Source organism: Chelonia mydas, chromosome 1 (assembly GCF_015237465.2).
Source record: "Chelonia mydas isolate rCheMyd1 chromosome 1, rCheMyd1.pri.v2, whole genome shotgun sequence".
In the NCBI taxonomy this organism is placed as follows: domain Eukaryota; kingdom Metazoa; phylum Chordata; order Testudines; family Cheloniidae; genus Chelonia; species Chelonia mydas.
In genome coordinates, this window is record NC_057849.1 from 36,911,383 (window position 1) to 36,930,380 (window position 18,998).

The following is an 18,998-nucleotide window of genomic DNA, read 5'->3' on the forward strand; positions in this document are numbered from 1 at the left end:
AGATCCAGCTTCAATTCCCCACTTTCTAGGGAGGAAGGGGCAAGGATTTGAACAGGACTCTTAAACCTCTCAGGAGAGCGTGCTACCCACTGAGCTACAGGACATTCTGAGGTGAGGCTCCCTCATTCGCTCCTCTTGAAGCTGTTGCAGTCTGGATAAATAATGAAAGAGTGGCTTGAGCAGGGGGACTGGACCCAGGGTCTCCCACCTTGGTGCCCTAACCACTGGGCTACAGAGTCATTCTCTTACACATGCTCTCTGTCTGGCCCAATGACTGTTTCATCCACAGGGAGTCAGAGAGAGAGATAGACAGCATGGGAGCCACTCCATAGTGCAGTGTTTAGGGTATGCACATGGGAGACCCTGGATCTAGTCCCCCATCTCCAATTGTTCTTGCATCATTTATCCAGAGCTTCACAAGGAGCAACTGAGGGAACCCTGCATCAGAATATACCAGAGCTCCCTGGCTGGAGCACCCTCCTAAGCAGTATCCCTTTTCCCCCTCTGGCGGAGCAGGGGAAGGGAGAGCATGGCAGAATTGAACCAGGATCTCCACATCCCAGGTGAATGCTGTAACCTGAATGGGACCTGATCCACCAGGTGTACTCACAGGCCACCTACTGGATCAGGTCCTGCATGTGCTTTAGGCAGCTGAACTCCTGCCTTCCCCCGGTTCATGAATTGTGCTGGGGCGTTGGCGCCCAGATGCCTAGAGGGAGGCAGTGGTATGTGTGCCCATAGGCAGGAACAGAGGTGTCTAGGGATCCTTTACTTTGAAACACTTAGGCACCAAGTGACAGTAATCTCGCTTACACCAATTTTACACAGATTTAACGCCATTGTCTACAAAGCAAATGAAGAGTAGCTGATATTGGGTCCCATCTACTTACTTATATGCTAAGTTGTAACTAATCTTATATAATATGCAGACAGACTTTTCTGAATTACTAGCATTAGACTTGGCAGCACTTCATTTTGTAGATTAGCCAAAATTTGAATTTGCGCCCTTATCTATATGTATTCCCAGATAAAAATCTACATTCAGATGGCATAAAGGTTGAGTGTATCTCAGTAATTTAGCGTAAGTACATTACAGGACTACTGCAATTATCTCAAAAAGAAGCATGAGCCCAGGAAATTCAGATAAGATTAAAACTAAAAGTAATCCAACCATGTTAAACTATGGGAATAAACAATAAGTGCATCCTAACAACCTTAATTCTGCCTGTCATGACACCATGTAATAACCATCTGATTACGATTAAGACATTTTAGTATTTGTTGGCCCAGACTAGCTGAAAGTCTTCAAAAGTCAGTTATTAGATATTTATTTCCCTCTTGATGTCAACACATGGCAGAGTTAACGTTCTTTAATGTAGCCTACACACAACACTTAGGTGGGTTTAAACTACAGGGCAAGATTGAAGCATTTGTGTTTACTCTGTAATAATCATTTGGGACAAATAAAACTGAACCTGGGTGCTGAACTTCTTAAAGGAACTATTTAAAACCTTTAATCCCTGGAAGCATTGTGATTTTGGGGAGAATACACTTCCCCACTTCCCCCGCCCCATCATACATAAAGGGTTGAGTCCCTGCTTTAAGTGTAAAATTCAATTTAGCATTCTCTTTGGAGACGCAGCTAAACCCTCTACAATATGTAGGAACATTAAATGTTCTAGTTCACCTTTTTTAAGGTTTATAGGCATTTCTAGGGTGTTTGCCACTGCAGGTGTATTTGACTTCCTCACAAATAGGGATTAATTAAACCTCACAACTGCCTGGCAAGCTAGGTAAGTATTGTTATAGCAGGGGACGTTAGAGGGCTTTCCCTTCACCCTCTTGCCTGGTTCTTGTCACGCAGACAGAAAGCAGAAGACCAGAAGTCCGAAGTGCAGGCAATTTGATGTTTATTGGGGTTCATTCCAAGGAAGCATATCCACAGCTCTCCATGCCGGCAGAGTCTGTTTCCCATTGTTCCATTCCCAGCTCTGACCTTTACCCCGTGTCCCCCTTCCCAGCTCTGATGCTGCAGAGCCTTGCCTGTGTCCCTCTTCAGCATTCCCACCTCCCATCCCCCACTCCTTAGCAGGCCCAATATACCTTGAGTGCACACCCCTAGTCACATCCCTTACAACTTATGTTCATGTTCCGTTTGGGAGGGTTGTGAGTTGGAGTCTTCATCCCACCTCTTTTGTATCCCAGGGGAGGGTAAGGAGTGAGGTTGTAATCTGGTCAGAGGCAGGCATTTCTCTGGTCTTTCAGTGTTTTACCTTCCCCCCATCCAATCCCAACTTGTCCCTCCTGACTGGTTGCTTGACCTTGCCTTGAAATAAGGAGCTGAGGCAGTCTTCAAGTGTGCACTCATATATTTACATTTCCACCACCATGCCCAGTAACACTTTAGCTGTATCCCTTATCTTTTCCCATTGTACCATTGCCCCATTTGGTTGTGGGAAATTCAACACACAGTCTCTTTGTTAGTTGTTCTTCACACATATTAGTATAAGATACAAAACGTCAAACCCAGAATTCTATCTCAGGCTGGCAAACAAGCCTATATACTAACAAGGGTCACCAGCTGACCCTGGTAGTCACTCTTACAAGCTCCTTTTTCGTGACAGGTGAGCAAGTCTATGATTTTATGAAGTATGTGGTCTTAGAAGTAAATGTCACATTGATGTGCTGGTTTGGGGGGTTTTCTGATTTTGTTTCTTTAGGAGAGATACGGCAAGCAGAAAAAGAGTTTTTCCTTTGGCCTTTCTCTCTCTATCTTTGAGAGAGAATTCTAGAGACAGAGTTGCTCCCTGGAAACCAGGCATTCAAGTTTGGGCTGAAATCACAGAAAGAGGGGATGGCCCTGCATGATGTTTGTGACCACCACTAAGCTAGGATAGCATATGTGTAAATAAAACAAGTTTCACTGAGAATATACCCCGCCTCCACATAGCTGATTCTTCTACAAATAGGAAGCTCCGCTGCAAGGCCTCAACAGCTGCTTTACTCAGCCAAGGAGTGACAGTCTTATCATTCTCCTTTTACATACTGGGAAAGTGAAGTGCAAAGAGTAAGGCCAGAAAAAAAAAAGTTCTTATTGACTTTTACACAAAGAAATACACACCCACTACACATCTTAAGTACAGGTAAAATCCCTGTTATATCCACCACTGGTTAGCTAATTTACCAAATTCTTGCCCCATAAAAGGAAGAGTTTTTACACCAACGAGTCACAGATGAAACGGGATGAACCCAGTGCTTCATTTGTGCCAGGGCTTGCCAGGTACCTGGCACAAATGGTACCTCAAATGGCACAAATGGCACCCTGGCACCTCTAGGCTTGGCAGTTCCTAACGCCCGCACCTCTGGGCTTGCTGCATCCGTTATGAATGTAAAAACGTTGCTTGAGCCCCAGCACCTAATTGCTTGAGCCCTGGCACCTCTTTCATTACAAATTAAGCACTGGATGAACCCTTACATTTTAGATTATTGAGTCACTTTGGAACCATGCTGTCATGGACACCTGCCCATGCCTGGCCTGCCCCAGTGGGAGTTTTCAAAGCATAGAGTAAGAGCTTGTATAAATCAACGCTAACAGGGCACCCTCAGACTGTGGGAAAGATCTCCAGGGGGCTCTAGGAGTTTGATGGAGAGCTTTGCCTGCTGCCAAAGCACAATGGAATACCAGCTGAGTACCCCTCACATACAACGACTGCTGTGACATGAGGCGAATGATGCCACACAGCCACAATGCCCTCCCCCGCCACCCTTCTGAGGAAAGATTTTGGCACACAGGAGCAGACCTTCCTCTCCTTTCATCCCCTCGATGAGACATATCAGAGGGGAGGGTGTGAATAGCAGAGCTCACTTACCTTTGTTTTCACCATTCTCCCGAGCAGCGCAGTCACCGCCTCTTATTTTGCCTGTGTCCATTTCTGATGGACTGCAAGTCAGGTAGCGTTTCTGTTGGGATGATTATTAGATACTAGTGCTGTAGCCTTGTACTTTCTTTTCTTTGTTCTATGATTCAATCGCTACTTGGGTAAAGGAGCACACTGTTCTTTTGTGTGTCCTACTTTCCTGCTTTAACTAAAATGGCTGTAAGTAAAGACAATAAAAATCCACAGTCTTTGCCATGCAGCACTGCATACGGTACATGTCAACACACTAAGGAATATGACAAACCATGTTGTTATAATATAAACTCTTAGAAAATGTCAACACGCTATGGAATATGACAAACCATGTTGTTATAATATAAACTCTTAGTTTAGAGAATGGATTCTCGACGCTCCATCTAGTGCCCACACAAAGTCAATACTAGTACAATATGCCTATGGTGTGATCGTAGAGAAACAAGGTGGATGAGGTAATATCTTTTATTGGACCAACTTCCTTTGACGAGAAGCAAGCTTTGGAAGAGCTCTGTGTAGTTCGAAAGCTTATCTCTTTCACCAACGGAAGTTGGTCCAATAAAAGATATTACCTCCCCTACCTTGTCTCTCTAATATCCTGGGACCAACATGGCTACAACATTGCAATACAGTCTGATCTGTAACTAAGGAATTAGGTTCAGTGTTCTGTACCTTTCACCTATGAATCCTGAGTGGTAGCATTTTGCACTCATGTTGCACTGATGCAAATGGCAACACAAGGTGCAAGGCAACAGAGAACTGGACCCAAAGCTTTTCACAAGGATCAACAGCTCTTCTAATCCTTGTCTGTATGAAGTATTCAGTGTAAAGGCAATATTGAAAAATAGCCACCTCACTGTGTACTGAATATTTATTTTGTGATCTCTGAAGAAAATTGGATAAACCACTTTGCTCAAACGAAGTACAACAGACCTATACAAAAAACAATCACATTGTAATTTGATACCCAGTATCTTCTAAAGAGGATCATTTACCATTTAAGACGAAACCTGTTAGTTTAAAAAATAGTTTGGTCAGTAAAAATCAATAAATACAGTCTTTAACAGAAAGTGAAATTCCAACAGGCAAAAACAGAGTGAGAACCAGATCTTCAGCTGGTGTAAATTGACACAGTGGAACTACAGATTTACACCTAAAAGTCTGGCCACAGAATGTCTAAACAATCTCAAAACCTCACTTTCATGTAGTGACAGATCAGTTTTAATCACAGATTAGAAATGAAAAAAAAATGGCACAAATAAAGACAAATTAATTACAAGCCTAGCAAAAGTACTTAACATTTTGGAGAGCCAGAGATCATTGCTACAAAGAATGAGCTGATGTGGGGCACCAGCAGCATCCCCACCCATGCTCACTTAGCAGCATCTCCCCCTTTTAAAAAAAAAAAATTGTGGACTGCCAATTTTGCGTGTGGCTCCAGTGAAGGAATGAGGTCCTACATCACTTGGTAGATGTACATAGGTATTATGAGAGAGAGTGAGAAGGGGGATGAGGAATATCTTTTATTGGACAAGTTTCTGTTAGTGGAAGGCACAAGCTTTCAAGCTTCACAAAGCGCTTCTTTCCTGAGACCTGAGGAAGGGCTTTGTGAAGCTTGAAAGCCTGTCCTTTCCACTAACGGAAGCTGGTCCAATACAAGATATACCTTACCCACCTTATGTGTCTCATATCCTGGGACCAACACAGCTACAACATTGTAAACATATGTACGATGGCATGTAGAGCTAGATCTTGCAAGGTGCTGAGGGCCTCTTGAGAAGTGCCGAGTGCTCTCAAATCCCACTCATTTCAATGGGAGCAGAGGACACTCCCTTAGCACCTTGCAGGATTGGGCCCTTAATAGTTAACACACAACAAAAGATTTCTGCTCCAGCTAGTGACCTGAGAGCTAGCTTTGGCTTCATCTTTGTAAGGCATTTGCTCTTAAATTAATCAAACTTTCTGAACGTGAGGTTCTGTCACTTCCCAGAGGCTTCCAAATATATTTCTACTTCACTTCAAGGGATAGATCTTCAGTTGGATTAGATTAACATAGCTTCATTGATTGAGGATCCAGTTTTAACAGCTAAGCGTTTATCCAGTGTACTAAAACAAATGCAGCATGATGTACACTCTTGGCAACAGAGCAGTTCTCCATATCGATACTGAGAGATAATTTTGGCAGTATAAAGGCTTCCTTTAAAACGCTGCTAGTTTTCTAACCCGTGTTCACCTGCACATTTTCCTCTTTAGTAAATTGTACAGTAGCAGCAGGAGTTTCCTGGTGGTTCTCCTCAATTTTTAGTCCAAGGTTATCAAACCCAGTGCTGGCTGGTTGTGGCAAACTGGTTGTGGCTTCTTCTGCTGTTCGAGTTGGAGTAGAACAGTACAAAATGAAGCCCACCATAATGACACCAAAGGACAGGAGGTAGAGACCTGAAAACTGACAAGGATATGGGGAGGGGAAGGGAAATAGATGTGGTTAGTAATCCTGACTTATGATTGTGCCTTGCAGAAAGAGCATCAGTTACAGCTACACTTTCTTTATGACTCAATATTTAGAATGCATCCATCACCATAGTATATAGGGCCCAAAAAACAAAATTCAGAAGCTCAGTCCACTGTCAGACTCAGACTGCCTTATTGTTCCTCTCCACTTCCCCTTCTTAACACTGGTATACAGGGAATTGTTGTCCTAAGTTTAGACACCCATCTTGGCGGATGTGACCAAGGATAACATGGTTCTAGATACGGTGATGGCAAGGAGTAATTGTTTATGCAAGTGAACACTAATGTAATGTACCACTGAGTGTTTTCAATTTTAAATGCAACATGGCCAAATTCTGCGATGGATTTACTCCAGACTTTCACCTGTGAAAAAGAATTTGTCCCTGTTGTTGGAATTCTGCAAGTCACTAGATCAGTAGGTGTGTTGTACATCACTTTTAACCATTTGATGTGCTATATACTTGTTATTACTGGGCCAAACCTGTTTTTCTGTCTCTTGATATACACCAGTTTAATTTCACAGAAATTATACCAGTGTAAAGAGATAACTACTACTAGGTGGATCAGGCAAACAGGAATTGGTCCATTATTATCATCCAGTAAACTGTTAACATTCTAAAAAAGGAAGGATTACTACAAACCATCTTGATAGGAAAATAAGAGTCCACTTAAAGTGTTGACTTTATAAAATTGGATTTAAAATGTAAAAGGATCAAATTACCCTCAGCTGGGAACAGTTTGTCAGCAGACACAAAAAGCTACAGATTTTCTTCCCAACACCATAATTACTGAAGCAGCCGGATGACTGAAATCAAAATATCCCTGCTCAAAACTAACTCCCCAGTAATAATGCGGGCATAATATTCTTTTGAGGCCTGATCCCGCTGTCGACAGAAAGACTCCCATTGGTTTCAATGCATGCAGGATTGTTCCATACGTCTTTGTTATCTGGGCTTATTGCCTTATGGCTGAGATTTTCAATTATGTCTTATGATTATAGTTTAATACTATGAATTCTGATGGAGGTTTGTATTGTTTCACTTGTCTGCTAATACTTGCACTGACAGTTCTGGTGTCAAGAGGATTCTATTACCAACTACAATTAATGGTGACAAAGTCAGTGTCGAAAATTATTTTCAGCTGAATCAGAATGCAGTATAGCAACCCAGCTTTAAACAAGTTCAGTTGCTCGGCGTATTGGCATGAATACTAGCCAGAACTTTTCAAACACTGGCCTCAATTTTAAGGAAAACAAGTAATTCCTCACAGTCACAAAATGAAGGAAAAATTGGGACTTCAGACTCAAGCCTCTTTGATAGCTCAGCGCTTTGAAGGGCACCACATGATACTGCACGTGGAGAGGTGAGCTGGCTCAGAATGGACAGGGGCCTGAGCTTAATATGGTAACGCAGGCACAGCTGAAGTTGAACTACTAAGGAAGGGTAAATGGCTGCTACAATTCCAACTCCTCAGCTTCTACATCAAAGGATTTCAGAAATAATGTAAATTGTGCCAGATTCTGCTCAGTTACACTGATGTTAATCTGGAGTAACTCTTACCTGTAATGGAGTTACAAAAGTTTAAACTGAAGACAGAATTTTGCCCGTGGATGTCTACATTTTATTTATTGGTTCCCATGAAGACGGTCTGTTTTCACAGAGCCTTCAGTTTACGTCCACGGTTATCTTATAGCCAGGCAGCTAAATTCTCATCAGGCACATAGACGTAGCAAAGCAGAGTGTACTGGTGCCCATAATCTCTAATAAGCATGCTCATGCACAGCTTCCCCTGCTATGCCCCACCTAAAAGGATTATTCTTCTTAGGATCTGTGGCTAAGACTTTCCAAGTGACTGATCTGGGGGCGTGACTTTCTAAAAATGCTGAGCACTCAGCCCTGAAACTCAGGCCCTTTTTGGGGTGCAACCAAAACTTGAGGCACACAAAATAGTCACCTTTGAAAGTCTTAGCTTAGCTGCAGAGCTATTGCCAGGTCCAAGGGACACACACAGGCATAAACATGAAGATCATACCTTGGCCCACCCAGGAATGCCTCTGCCTCTCAAGGAGGGGTTGTAGGACAGTTTCTTCAGGGCTTTAAAGGGAGATAATGAGAACAATGATCGTACCCTCTTCCTTGCACTTTCACTGCTGAACATAGGATTTCTGGACACACAGCACCTGCTGTGACTTGGCATAAGACAGATAACTCATCTCCAATCTGCACTGTGGATTTTTCTGTGACATAACACTGTACCATGCATGAAACTCCCACTGTCATTGATAGGAGGCCTGAGTACATAATGTGCAACAGACTGCTACAATATGGACTGGAGAAAGTTTTGACCACTGAATAGCTTGCAGCGTAGGAACTGCAAGTAAGCAAAAGGGGTGACTGGAGCCCATTTGTGAGCACCCACAAAATGACTGCTGAAACTTACATCCATCCTGTAATTAGAGATGATGGTTCCCTAAGCTTTCCAATCATATTTATGTTTTACCTAATTATTGCACTGATGTCTTGTACTGACACCAATTATTCCAGAATATTTACCAGTCACTTTAATGCAAACTCCGCTGGGATTTCTTTTCAATAGGATACTGCCAACTGCTCTTGGGGCACTCTCCCTCTAGAGGTCCTAGCTTCCTCCTAAGCTGTCCCCCTTTCTACTTCACATTAGCCCATTCAATCAACTTAGCTTAAAATGAGTCAATCAGCCCTTAAACTCAGGGGTGTGCAGACTTCCTTTGTCTACCTATCATTTTCTTAGGCCATGTACAAAATTAAGTCAACCTAACTTATGTCAGCATACAGCCACCACAGTAATTTCTTCACTTGTGCATGCCTACACTTTGCTCGTGTCAGCAGTGCGCGTCCTCAACAGGACTGCTTGTATCACTTGTGCTGTCAATGTGGAGCATTGTGGGATGGCTTCTGAAAGCCAGTAAAGGTCGACCTAAATAGCAGTGTCTACATTGACACAACATCAACCTAACTACATTGACCTTAGCTCTATGCCTCTCATGGCGGTGGAGTTATTAAATAGGCATAGCAGGGTGGTTATGTCAGCGGGAGTGACATTTAAGTTTAGACACTTCCATAGTTAGGTCGTCATAAGCTGCTTTGCATCGATCTAACTCTGTAGTGTAGACCAGGCCCTAGAGGCAGCTGGGCATGGTGCTGTTGTCCCTACATTCTCCCAAACCTTTCTGCCTCCCCAGCCTTCTCCGTTTTCCTTCCTTTATAACTGGGCTTGTTTTCCTTATTGGTCCAGGCTGTGGTGCATGCCTCCATGATTGGCAGTCCCAGCACCTGTGTGGTCAGCCTGGTCGCCTATAAGCCAGGAAGTCTGTCCTCCCACTTCTGCCTATGCTCGGTATGGGGTTTGCACCACAGACACAAAATCATTTTAGATGCAGGCGACTCAACTTTTTAGAGATGAGTAATTAGGAAAATTAAATTTGGATTTTCTGATACATAAGTTACTCTAACCACTAGAGCATGTGCTAGAGAATAAGGTATGTATCTTAGACACCAAGGCAGAGATACTTTTCCTGAAATAATAGAATAAAGGCTAAATCCTGGCTCTGAGTACAGGGGGCGCGCAAGGAGGAGGCGGCTTCATCATAGTCCAGCCATCGTGGCTGGAGCCATTCTCCCCGTGTGTAAATCTCAATGCCTGCATAGATAGCACAGCATTAGTTACCTAGACGGATGGCTCTGGAAGTTGGGAGGAGGGCACTAAAGCAGCACCTGTCAAAAGCTACAGCCAGCATTCCTCCAGCACAGTCCTACTAGCTCTGTGGGGAGAGGTGTAAGGCCAGGGCTACGCTCCCACCCTGCTTACACAAATGCCCCCTGAAGCGTTGCATGCTAAAACGACTGCTGGCTGGCCTCCATCAGTTATACTCCGAAGACCAATCTGAATCTGTGTAGACAACGGCAGTCTTTACAGCGACGGTGATGGGAATCAGATTGGGCCCTAATAACAGAAGCAGCCACACCACGTTTGCTTCCTGCACTGGGGCAGGAAAGGGTCTCCCATCCTCCGTCCCCCTACAGACTCATAGGCAGAGACATATAATTTAACCCTTCTGGTGCACAGCAAGCGGATGGTCTTGTGGTGAAGGCACTGAACTGGGTTCAATTTCTAGCTCTGTCACAGACTTTCCTGTGTGACATTGGGCAACTTACTTCACTTCTCTGGCCTTCAGATTCTCTAGCTGTAAAATGATGATCAAAATCCTTCCTGACCTCGCAGGGATGGTGTGGGGCTAAATGTTTGGGAGAGTGCTCGGATACGATGGGGATGAGGCCAGATAAGAATGGGGGTTGGGATTAAAGTAGATAGAAGTGCTGCTCTGTAATCCAATGTCACTGGAACTCATTTGGGTTGAACTCACTAAATTTGGGGGTGTGGAGAAATGTGTGGCACTGACAGCAGCCCCTTCCCTTTGGAACGGAAACAGAAAGGGGATTATTCCTCAGGCACAAAGTAAGCCATTGCTCCATTCTTTGACACCTTTTGCCTTGGCAGTTCCACAGCTCCAGTGCCTCACACTGCTGAAGAAATAAACTCTCGCATAGTTTTGCTTGCCCTCCTCTTGCTGCTTTGAGAGGAGAGATTTTGTTTCCCCTTCCACCAGGACACCCTCAGCATGTCTTTTAGGCTACTATATGTGGAACAGGGCTGAGTTCAGAGGACTAAAAGCCCCATTTTAATTAGTGCCCCATGTACCGTATCTGAAAAACCAATATTCAAGAACAAGTATTTATTTATTTTACTCTGTTTTATTCAGTCAGGCTTTGTTGCACCAATTTAAAGCAGCATAGAAACTAATTTTCGTTAAATCTGTACAACTTGTATATGTAGACAAGGCACCACCCAATACCAAATCTGAAGTCTACTATCAATGTGATTCGTAATCCGGTAACTCCACCTAGTGTCCAGATTTGCAATAGACTCTTTCCTAAAAGTTTACACAACAGAAGCACGTTCAGAAAATATTTGTGGCAAGCAAACTCTCTGTTCAGTCTTTGGAGAGCTCCTGGGGTTTTGGTTTGTTTGATATTTGCCATTGTATTTCAGATCTCAGCTGCAGCTGCACGTAAGACAATGACAGAAGTGATGTTCCCAAGGGGTGAAAATGTAATTCTGAAAGGGAGGGTTGGCCATATGAAGGCCCCCTGTGGGCCTGATCCTGTAAGGGGCCAAATATCCTAATTCCCATCAATTCCAGTGGTAGGCAAGGGCTCACACCACCACACAGGAATAGGAATGGGATCTTCCCCCACCCCAGATACTGTTCTGTGATGAGCTTATTCCAAGTGGCAATAATGAAGAAGGTTTCAGAGTAGCAGCCGTGTTAGTCTGTATTCGCAAAAAGAAAAGGAGTACTCCTTTTCTTTTTGCGAATACAGACTAACACGGCTGCTATTCTGAAACCTGTCATTATGCAAGGCACTGAATTTAGCCGTATGGAGTAAAATTTTAAATTTGTTAGTCTCTAAGGTGCCACAAGTACTCCTTTTCTTTTTAATAATGAAGAAGGTTAACAAAACCATCATGTACTAGAAGACCACAGCCAAGAACCCCTGGGGTTAGCAGAAATCAGAAAAGTAGAGCAGAATAAAGGCATTCTGTGGCATAAAGCTAAGATGAAGAAAGAGATACTCTAACTTCACCTGCAACAGCCTCTGAGGGGGCTTATATGGAATATCTTTTGGTGACAAGAGAAAAACTATTCTTCTTCAGTAAGAGTTGAGTGGTTCCTTGCATTTTTTGTAGTATATTCAATCCCCTATACCTTTATAATCCATGAAACACCCTTCCTGGTGTCTTTGTGCAACAGCAAAGGAAATATAACATAACTTTGCTGCTGTTAAATATGCAAAAATTGTGCTTCCTGGTGTGTAGTTACCTAGTTCTCCCCTTAGACCGGCTTGTAACTGTAGGTACTGCATTAGTATTGCTCCATTCTCTCGCTGCCTCCCCGTGGCTGTTTTAAATTACTTATGGAAGCTCTCTGATTGTGGAGTTGTCATTCTCCAGACAATTTCATTCCTTGATCATTCATAGTGTGATCCAGAGTTCATTACTGCTCCTTTCGCCCAGGAAAAATGTATGATGGTTTCAAACACCACTCACTCCACCTTGCTTTGTGAAGACACTAGCAAAGAATTAATTTAACCTTCAATAAATTAGTCTTGCCATCTCCTCCACTTCCCATCGTGGCCTTCACTCTAATTTCTATATGTGCCTGAAATTCTCTTCTAACTTACCCCCAATGCCTTCTGAAATCCCCCCTTCTTTTTTTTCTTTTCTTTTTTTTAGCCAACATTGGCTGGTACCAGATGCTTCAGAAAGAGATGTAAGAAACTCTGTAGTGGGCAATTATGGGACAATCTGCCTCTAGGGAAAGCTTCCTCCCAACCCCCAACAGTAAGAAGTTGTCTTAAAAAAGCCTCATGCTTCAGGGTTTATATATGTCCCTTCCAAAATTCTTGATTATCTTTTAAAAATATTTACTATTAGCTGTATAAATGTCTAATCCCTTCTTGAATTACACCATTAGCTGTTTGGTGCCAAGACACATCATTGATAGGTGACTTAGAAATGGATGCAGTAACTGAGCTGCCTGTTACAATGCACAGTGCAGACATTTTCAGTCTCTCGTATTTACTTAATTTTTAAAATGAACACTGTTGAGTAGGTTAGATCCAAAATTTATTAATGCTCAAAACTGTTGTAATCTGGTGGGGAATGTCAATTGCTACATATCTCTTCGAAAGGAAACTCTAGCCGTTGTCTGTGCCTGACATTGCAATATTTCTGTTCTTATGCTTCAGAACTAAAATAAATGGTCCTTCACCTTTACAACCAAATCTGACATAAAAGCTTCTGATTTCTGTATGGCTGAGGGCAAGTGACCTTGTAGAGTAATACAGCTAAGCCTCTTAAGCAAAGTTCTCAAGCTTCTCACTAAGCTTTTCCATCTACTGAGAAGGTCAATGATTAAAAAGGTGATAGTGAGCTCGGAATGACTCTGGGTGCAAAGGATTAGCTAGAGTGGAAGGTTGTTTTTAATAGGACCACACGGCTACAACAGAATGCTAAAGAAACAAATCTTACAGAAGCAGTTCCACAGACTGTCCTAGTCAGAGTGTAGAACAGATACATTTGTGTTCAGAACTCAGTGTCTTGAATTCTGTTCAGAGATATAACTGCATAGGCTTGATTCTTCTCTCACAGATGTCTCTAATAACTGATTAAACATGCAGAAAACATTTACTTTTCACATCAGCCCAAGCCATAGCTTCAGATGTAGACATGCTTGAACTTTTGATGAACTTTGGATCTGAACTTTTTAACTGGCCTGTGAGGGCTGACCAGATCTGAACACTCCCAAATTTTGGGTGATTCAAAATATGGATTAAGAAAAGAATTCTGGGACTAGGATGAATCACTAATTTATTTACAGTTTCTTGTGCTGATTGCAAGACTTTCTGAGGGTTTTGCAATGGTCTTTAGCAACTTAATCCAGAAAGTGTAAAATGAATTTTAAATCATCATCTACCTAACAGTGCAGTATTATCTAATTAAATTGAGTCTTCTGATTAACTTTTTCATTTCAATGATAAATGAATGATGTAATCTGCACAAACTCACAGCTGCAAATAGCTGTCAGAGACAGTTAAAATGGTTATGCTTTGGAATGAAACTTAACTGAAACCACAATTGGATGTTTGCTTACCTTATAGCCAAACAGGAACAGTCCAAAGAAAAGACTGTAGAGATCAGCTGTCAGAATGCCCAAGTTGACAGAAGTAGCGCTAGTAACTTTAATCACTACTGGCATGAAGCTGTACAGCCCAAACATACAGAAGGCAAAAGCCACGAATAGTAACACTGAAAAACAAGACAACAATTTACACTAAAAGGGATGAATAACAAGAGAGCAAAAAAGGCTGAAGTTCTTCAGACACTGTAAACCTTTGCACATTTTATCAGGTGCTACAGTCATACAAATAATAAATGTTAATCAGACTGGGTACAAGCAAATTCCTTACCCACAACTCTCTTGTATGGCAAAAGCAAGCAAGAAAGAAAATTACAGTAACAAGGGAAGTCTTGTACAGATTCAGACGCGGTGTGGATGAATGGCAGGGAGGAGGTACTGAATTTCTATACAGAAATCCCTTGATCACGGGGAGATGAAGGAGGGGGCCTGTCACATCAAAAAAAGGAATAATCCCGTTCCTTCGTTCTTCATTGGATAATATTAGAGCTGGTCAGAGAAACTTTGATGGAACCATATTCCAGTTAATATGTAATTCCATCTAAACCAAAACACTTCATGAAATCACGTCATTTTTGCTGGAGTTTAATTTCAGAAGAAATCAGAAAAACTGCAACAGGTTGAAACATCCCATTTTGACCCTTTCAAAGCAAAACTTTTCAAATTTTCATTTTGAAATGACATTTCATTTCCATTTTTTAAATGTTGTCTCATATGATACAAAAGAAAAACGTTGGAATTGAAATGAAACATTTTGATTGACCCAAAATGAATTCTATTTTGGAATTTTCCTTTGCAGACAATCTCAAGATTTTTGGTTTTCGCTCAGATTTGAAACAAAGCCAAATTTTGAAATCTTGATCTTTTGCAAAACTGAATTTCTGTCCTCCAATCAGCTTTAGTTAAGACTACCTTTGCCTAGAGGGGACACCAGCATCTGCCTGAAATATTCTGGCTGAAACAAACCCAGTCAAGACAACAATGATGTTGGTGGCATGAATAAAATATTATGAAATAGCAGCCAATTCCATAACTTCTGTCTTGATTGGGTCTTCTGTCCTTTGACGGTCAATGTGGTTCAGTTCCATGGACCTACTTGGCTTTTGGGGTCCAAAACCTGTAAAGCTTATCTCTTTGCTACCCAGAGTCTGCACAGAGTACAGCTCTTCTTTAAACACAGTGTGAATGTTGCTTGTTTTATGTCGACAAATGAAATAAAGGCAAATGAAGATATCACAGCTCTGATAAATTCATTTTTCTGAGGTTTTTTAATTTATACATTCATTTTAATGTATACATACCAATTTTCCAGTTCCACTGAATGTGAGCTATGTCCGTGTGTTCCACAATGGCTCTACATAAGAAAAGACATGCCACAGTGAAAATTACTTTGCATTGTTTTCACTGTGTATTCAGTGACTTAGAAATGGATGGATTTAATCAAATGATGGATTTAATTACAAGCATGTATAAGAAATGTTTTGACTTTCTGTCTCTCTTATAATAAGGAAACAATACATAAGAGTTAAATAAAAAGGCTCTTGCCTTTCACGGGTTCACTTGCTATTTAACATACCAGCTGAGAAAATGATTAACTGTGATGCTGAGAGGTGAGGAACATAAAATTAGTTAGTCGGCCTTGTTTGCCTGCTCTCTCTGTCTCCATGTTTGTTTGTAATAGTAAATGTTGCCTCATTTTTAAACTCAAGCTTAAACATCACAAATACCCCTCTTTAATCATTCCTTTTCTTTTGAAATAAATTTTAACACTGATTTTTTAGTCACTTTTTAGAAAATCACAGAAGTCATTCTGCCGGGGAGTAACTTCTGCAGGTTCCCACTGGAAAAACCTTTACAGAAATGCAATCCTGTGAGTAGTCTTTCCTCACATGAGTGGTCCCATGAAGGTCAATGAGACTATTCACACAAGTACAGACTATGGCCCAGATCCTCAGAGGTATTTAGGTACCGCACTCCCACTGAAATCAATGGAGTTTGGCACCTAAATGCCTTTGAGGATCTGGGCCCACACTCAGAGAGGTTTGCAGGATTGGACTTCAAGGGTGCTACATGAAGCAGCAGCATGTATGACCTAGGCAGAAGATGTAAAAAGGAAATGAAATGCATGCTGCAGCTCAACAAAAAGGACCCCAAATGCCTAGGTAAATGCAGACTTAACAATGAATTAATTTAAAAACAATAGCACCATTTGGTGGTACACAAAGAAATCATTCTGCAGTGTTCTTAATTAGGGTTAAAGTAAATATATTAGATCCTTACAGCTGTAGACCGCTGATAATAGTCCCAAACAAGCCCACCATTCCTAGAAACTCCACTCTGCTCAGATTTTTCACAATGTACTCCTCACTCACATTAGAAATGGCATAGAAAGAAGCACCCAGCAGAACTAAGACATCGCCAATCACCACGTCACTTCCTGTACAGAAATATTAATCCACAAAAAGGGAAATACTGTAAACACTTTTTAGCTTTTTTTTTTTTTTAATAAACAAGTTTATTTCTAATGTCTCCACCTTTCAGGATAGGGAGAGGGGAATGTTTTTGTCCTGCTTGTGACCTATCACTTGCAAACCAAAGGCTGACAATGCCAAAGGCTCCAGCCGCCCTTGCAAAGTTTGGGGTCAGCTGAGCTTTTGGTTTTTATTTTAAAGGTTAAAACAAACTTTAACTCACCAGCTGTTTTATAGTAAGGTCCAGTTCTATCTAGTTCTGCTAGGGTTAAGCACTGTGTGGGAATTCCAACAGAATCCAGAAGAATCCTAACTTTCAGACCATTGATTCAGTTCTTCTGCATTAAGGGCCTGATTCAGCTCCCATTAAAGTCAATTTATTGATTTCAGGGGGAGCTGAATTAGGCTCCAAGTCTACAAAAGCTCTTAAATGGGTGCTACAAGTCTGTGATTGCATGATATGGGCTAAAATAAGCCTTTTATACTATACTAATGGAATTCCCTGTAACGCCAACAGTCTTCAGGTAATGCCTTATGCATCAGTTCAATAGCCAGATCGTTACTCTCATTAAAGTCCTTGATTTGATTTAAAACCTCTTCCCCAAGCAGTTTGATAATCATTCTTTAGGAAACATGACTGGGAGCTGGGGGAAGGACTGAGAGAGTCACTTCTTGCAAGAAGTATAGCTATGGGCTTGTCTACACTTACATTTTGTAGCACTCTACCTTGCTGACTCACGGGTGTGAAAAATCAACACCCTCCCCCCACCCCCGAGTGCAGCAAGTCTGAGCGTTTTAAAGCACTAGTGTAGACAAACTCCGAGTATTGGGAGCCGCGGTCCCAGCGCTCGGAGCTAATCCCTTGGTGGAGGTGGATTACCAGGAGCGCTGGGAGACCTGTCTCCCAGCGCTCCCGCGTGACCACACTCACACTTCAAAACGCTGCTGCGGGAGCGCTCCCGTGGCAGCGGTTTTAAGTTTCCAGTGTAGCCATGCCCTATGTTGTATCTATGATGGATGAATCATGACAAATCTAGATATCTCAGGGAAGGAAGATTTTCCCTTTGGACTCTATTCTGTCATAGATTCTAAGGCTAGAAGAGACCATTGTGATCATCTAGTTTCACCTCCTGTACAACAAAGGCCATAGAACTTTCCCAAAATAATTCCTAGAGCAGATCTTTTAGAAAAACATCTAAACTTGATTTTAAAATTGTCAGTGATGAAGAATCCACCACGATCCTTGATAATTGTTCCATTGGTTAATTACTCTCACCGTTAAAATTGTACACCTTATTTGCAGCCTGAATTTGTCTAGCTTTAGCTTCCAGCCATTGGATTGTGTTAGACCTTTCTCTGCTAGATTGAAGAGCCCATTATCAAACATTAGTCATGCTTACTAATGTCAAGCAGCACGACGACTACGCCTTCACTACAAAAAAGATGTCTTTTTACATCGAGATAGCTATCACGCTCACTGTAAAATCCTGGTGGAGACAAGGCACGAGGCGGTTTTACCTCCATGTAGCTAGTCGAGGTCAAACTACACCTCCCACCTGAGGTTTCCCTTGACTCGTTTCTGCTAGGATTTACACTGAGATAGCTAAAAGCTGTGTAGTGTAGACAAAGCCTAAGTCATATGAAAAGACCCACTGACATCAATGAGACTGGTTGTGTAAGTAGGTGCTATTCAGTGTATTTAACAGATGCATATCTGGGCCCACTATACGTTTTTTAATTGGACTAAAGACATGTTGATACGTTAGCTCTAGACAAAGAGTACTCATCCACACTCTCTTTGGTTTGCAACAGTACTAATTACTTGAAGTTTTAATTAACTCCAGAATCTAAAGGACAAGGTTTTATTTGAGGAGAGGTTAAAAGACATAAACATACACAGAGGCCACAGTACTCAGCTGCACCCAATAAGTGCTGTACGCAGCAGGGTTGCCAACAGTCCCTTATTACAAGGGACCGCCCTTATTTTTTCATCTCTGTACAACAAGATTGGGAGTTGCTGAGTGCTGAAAAAAGCAGCAAGAAATACCTCTGGTGAAGGTAGATAAGTACTGCTTATTATTAATAATGATCATTAATAATGATACCAGAAGGAGAGGTGGGGCAGGGGTACGAAGAAAATGGTCCCTTATTCTTGAAATACAATGTTGACAACCCTAGGTAATGGGCAAGCTGCAAAGGAGCTCTCTGTGGCTCCGTAATGCTGGAGCTGGCTTGAGATTGTTTTGGCCCCAGCATAGTTTAGAGCAGCCCTAATGCTGCTCTAACCGATGCCCAGTTGGCCGTTGGCCT

The 18,998-nt window shown here is 42.0% G+C and overlaps 1 protein-coding gene across 2 annotated transcripts in view; it reads right to left on the minus strand.

Annotated features, from left to right (window-relative positions):
• Window positions 1–4,764: 4,764 nt before the first annotated feature.
• The window catches only part of SLC35F2 (solute carrier family 35 member F2), a 35,874-nt gene continuing 21,640 nt past the window's right edge, over window positions 4,765–18,998 (minus strand). For both annotated transcript variants that reach the window (XM_037890262.2, XM_043529920.1), the window contains exons 5-8: window positions 16,498–16,654; window positions 15,519–15,571; window positions 14,173–14,327; window positions 4,765–6,354 (exon numbers count right to left, since the gene is read on the minus strand). In XM_037890262.2, coding sequence (XP_037746190.1) covers window positions 6,130–6,354; window positions 14,173–14,327; window positions 15,519–15,571; window positions 16,498–16,654 — 590 coding nt within the window. In that variant the 3' untranslated portion in view covers window positions 4,765–6,129. The remainder of the gene's footprint in view (window positions 6,355–14,172; window positions 14,328–15,518; window positions 15,572–16,497; window positions 16,655–18,998) is intronic.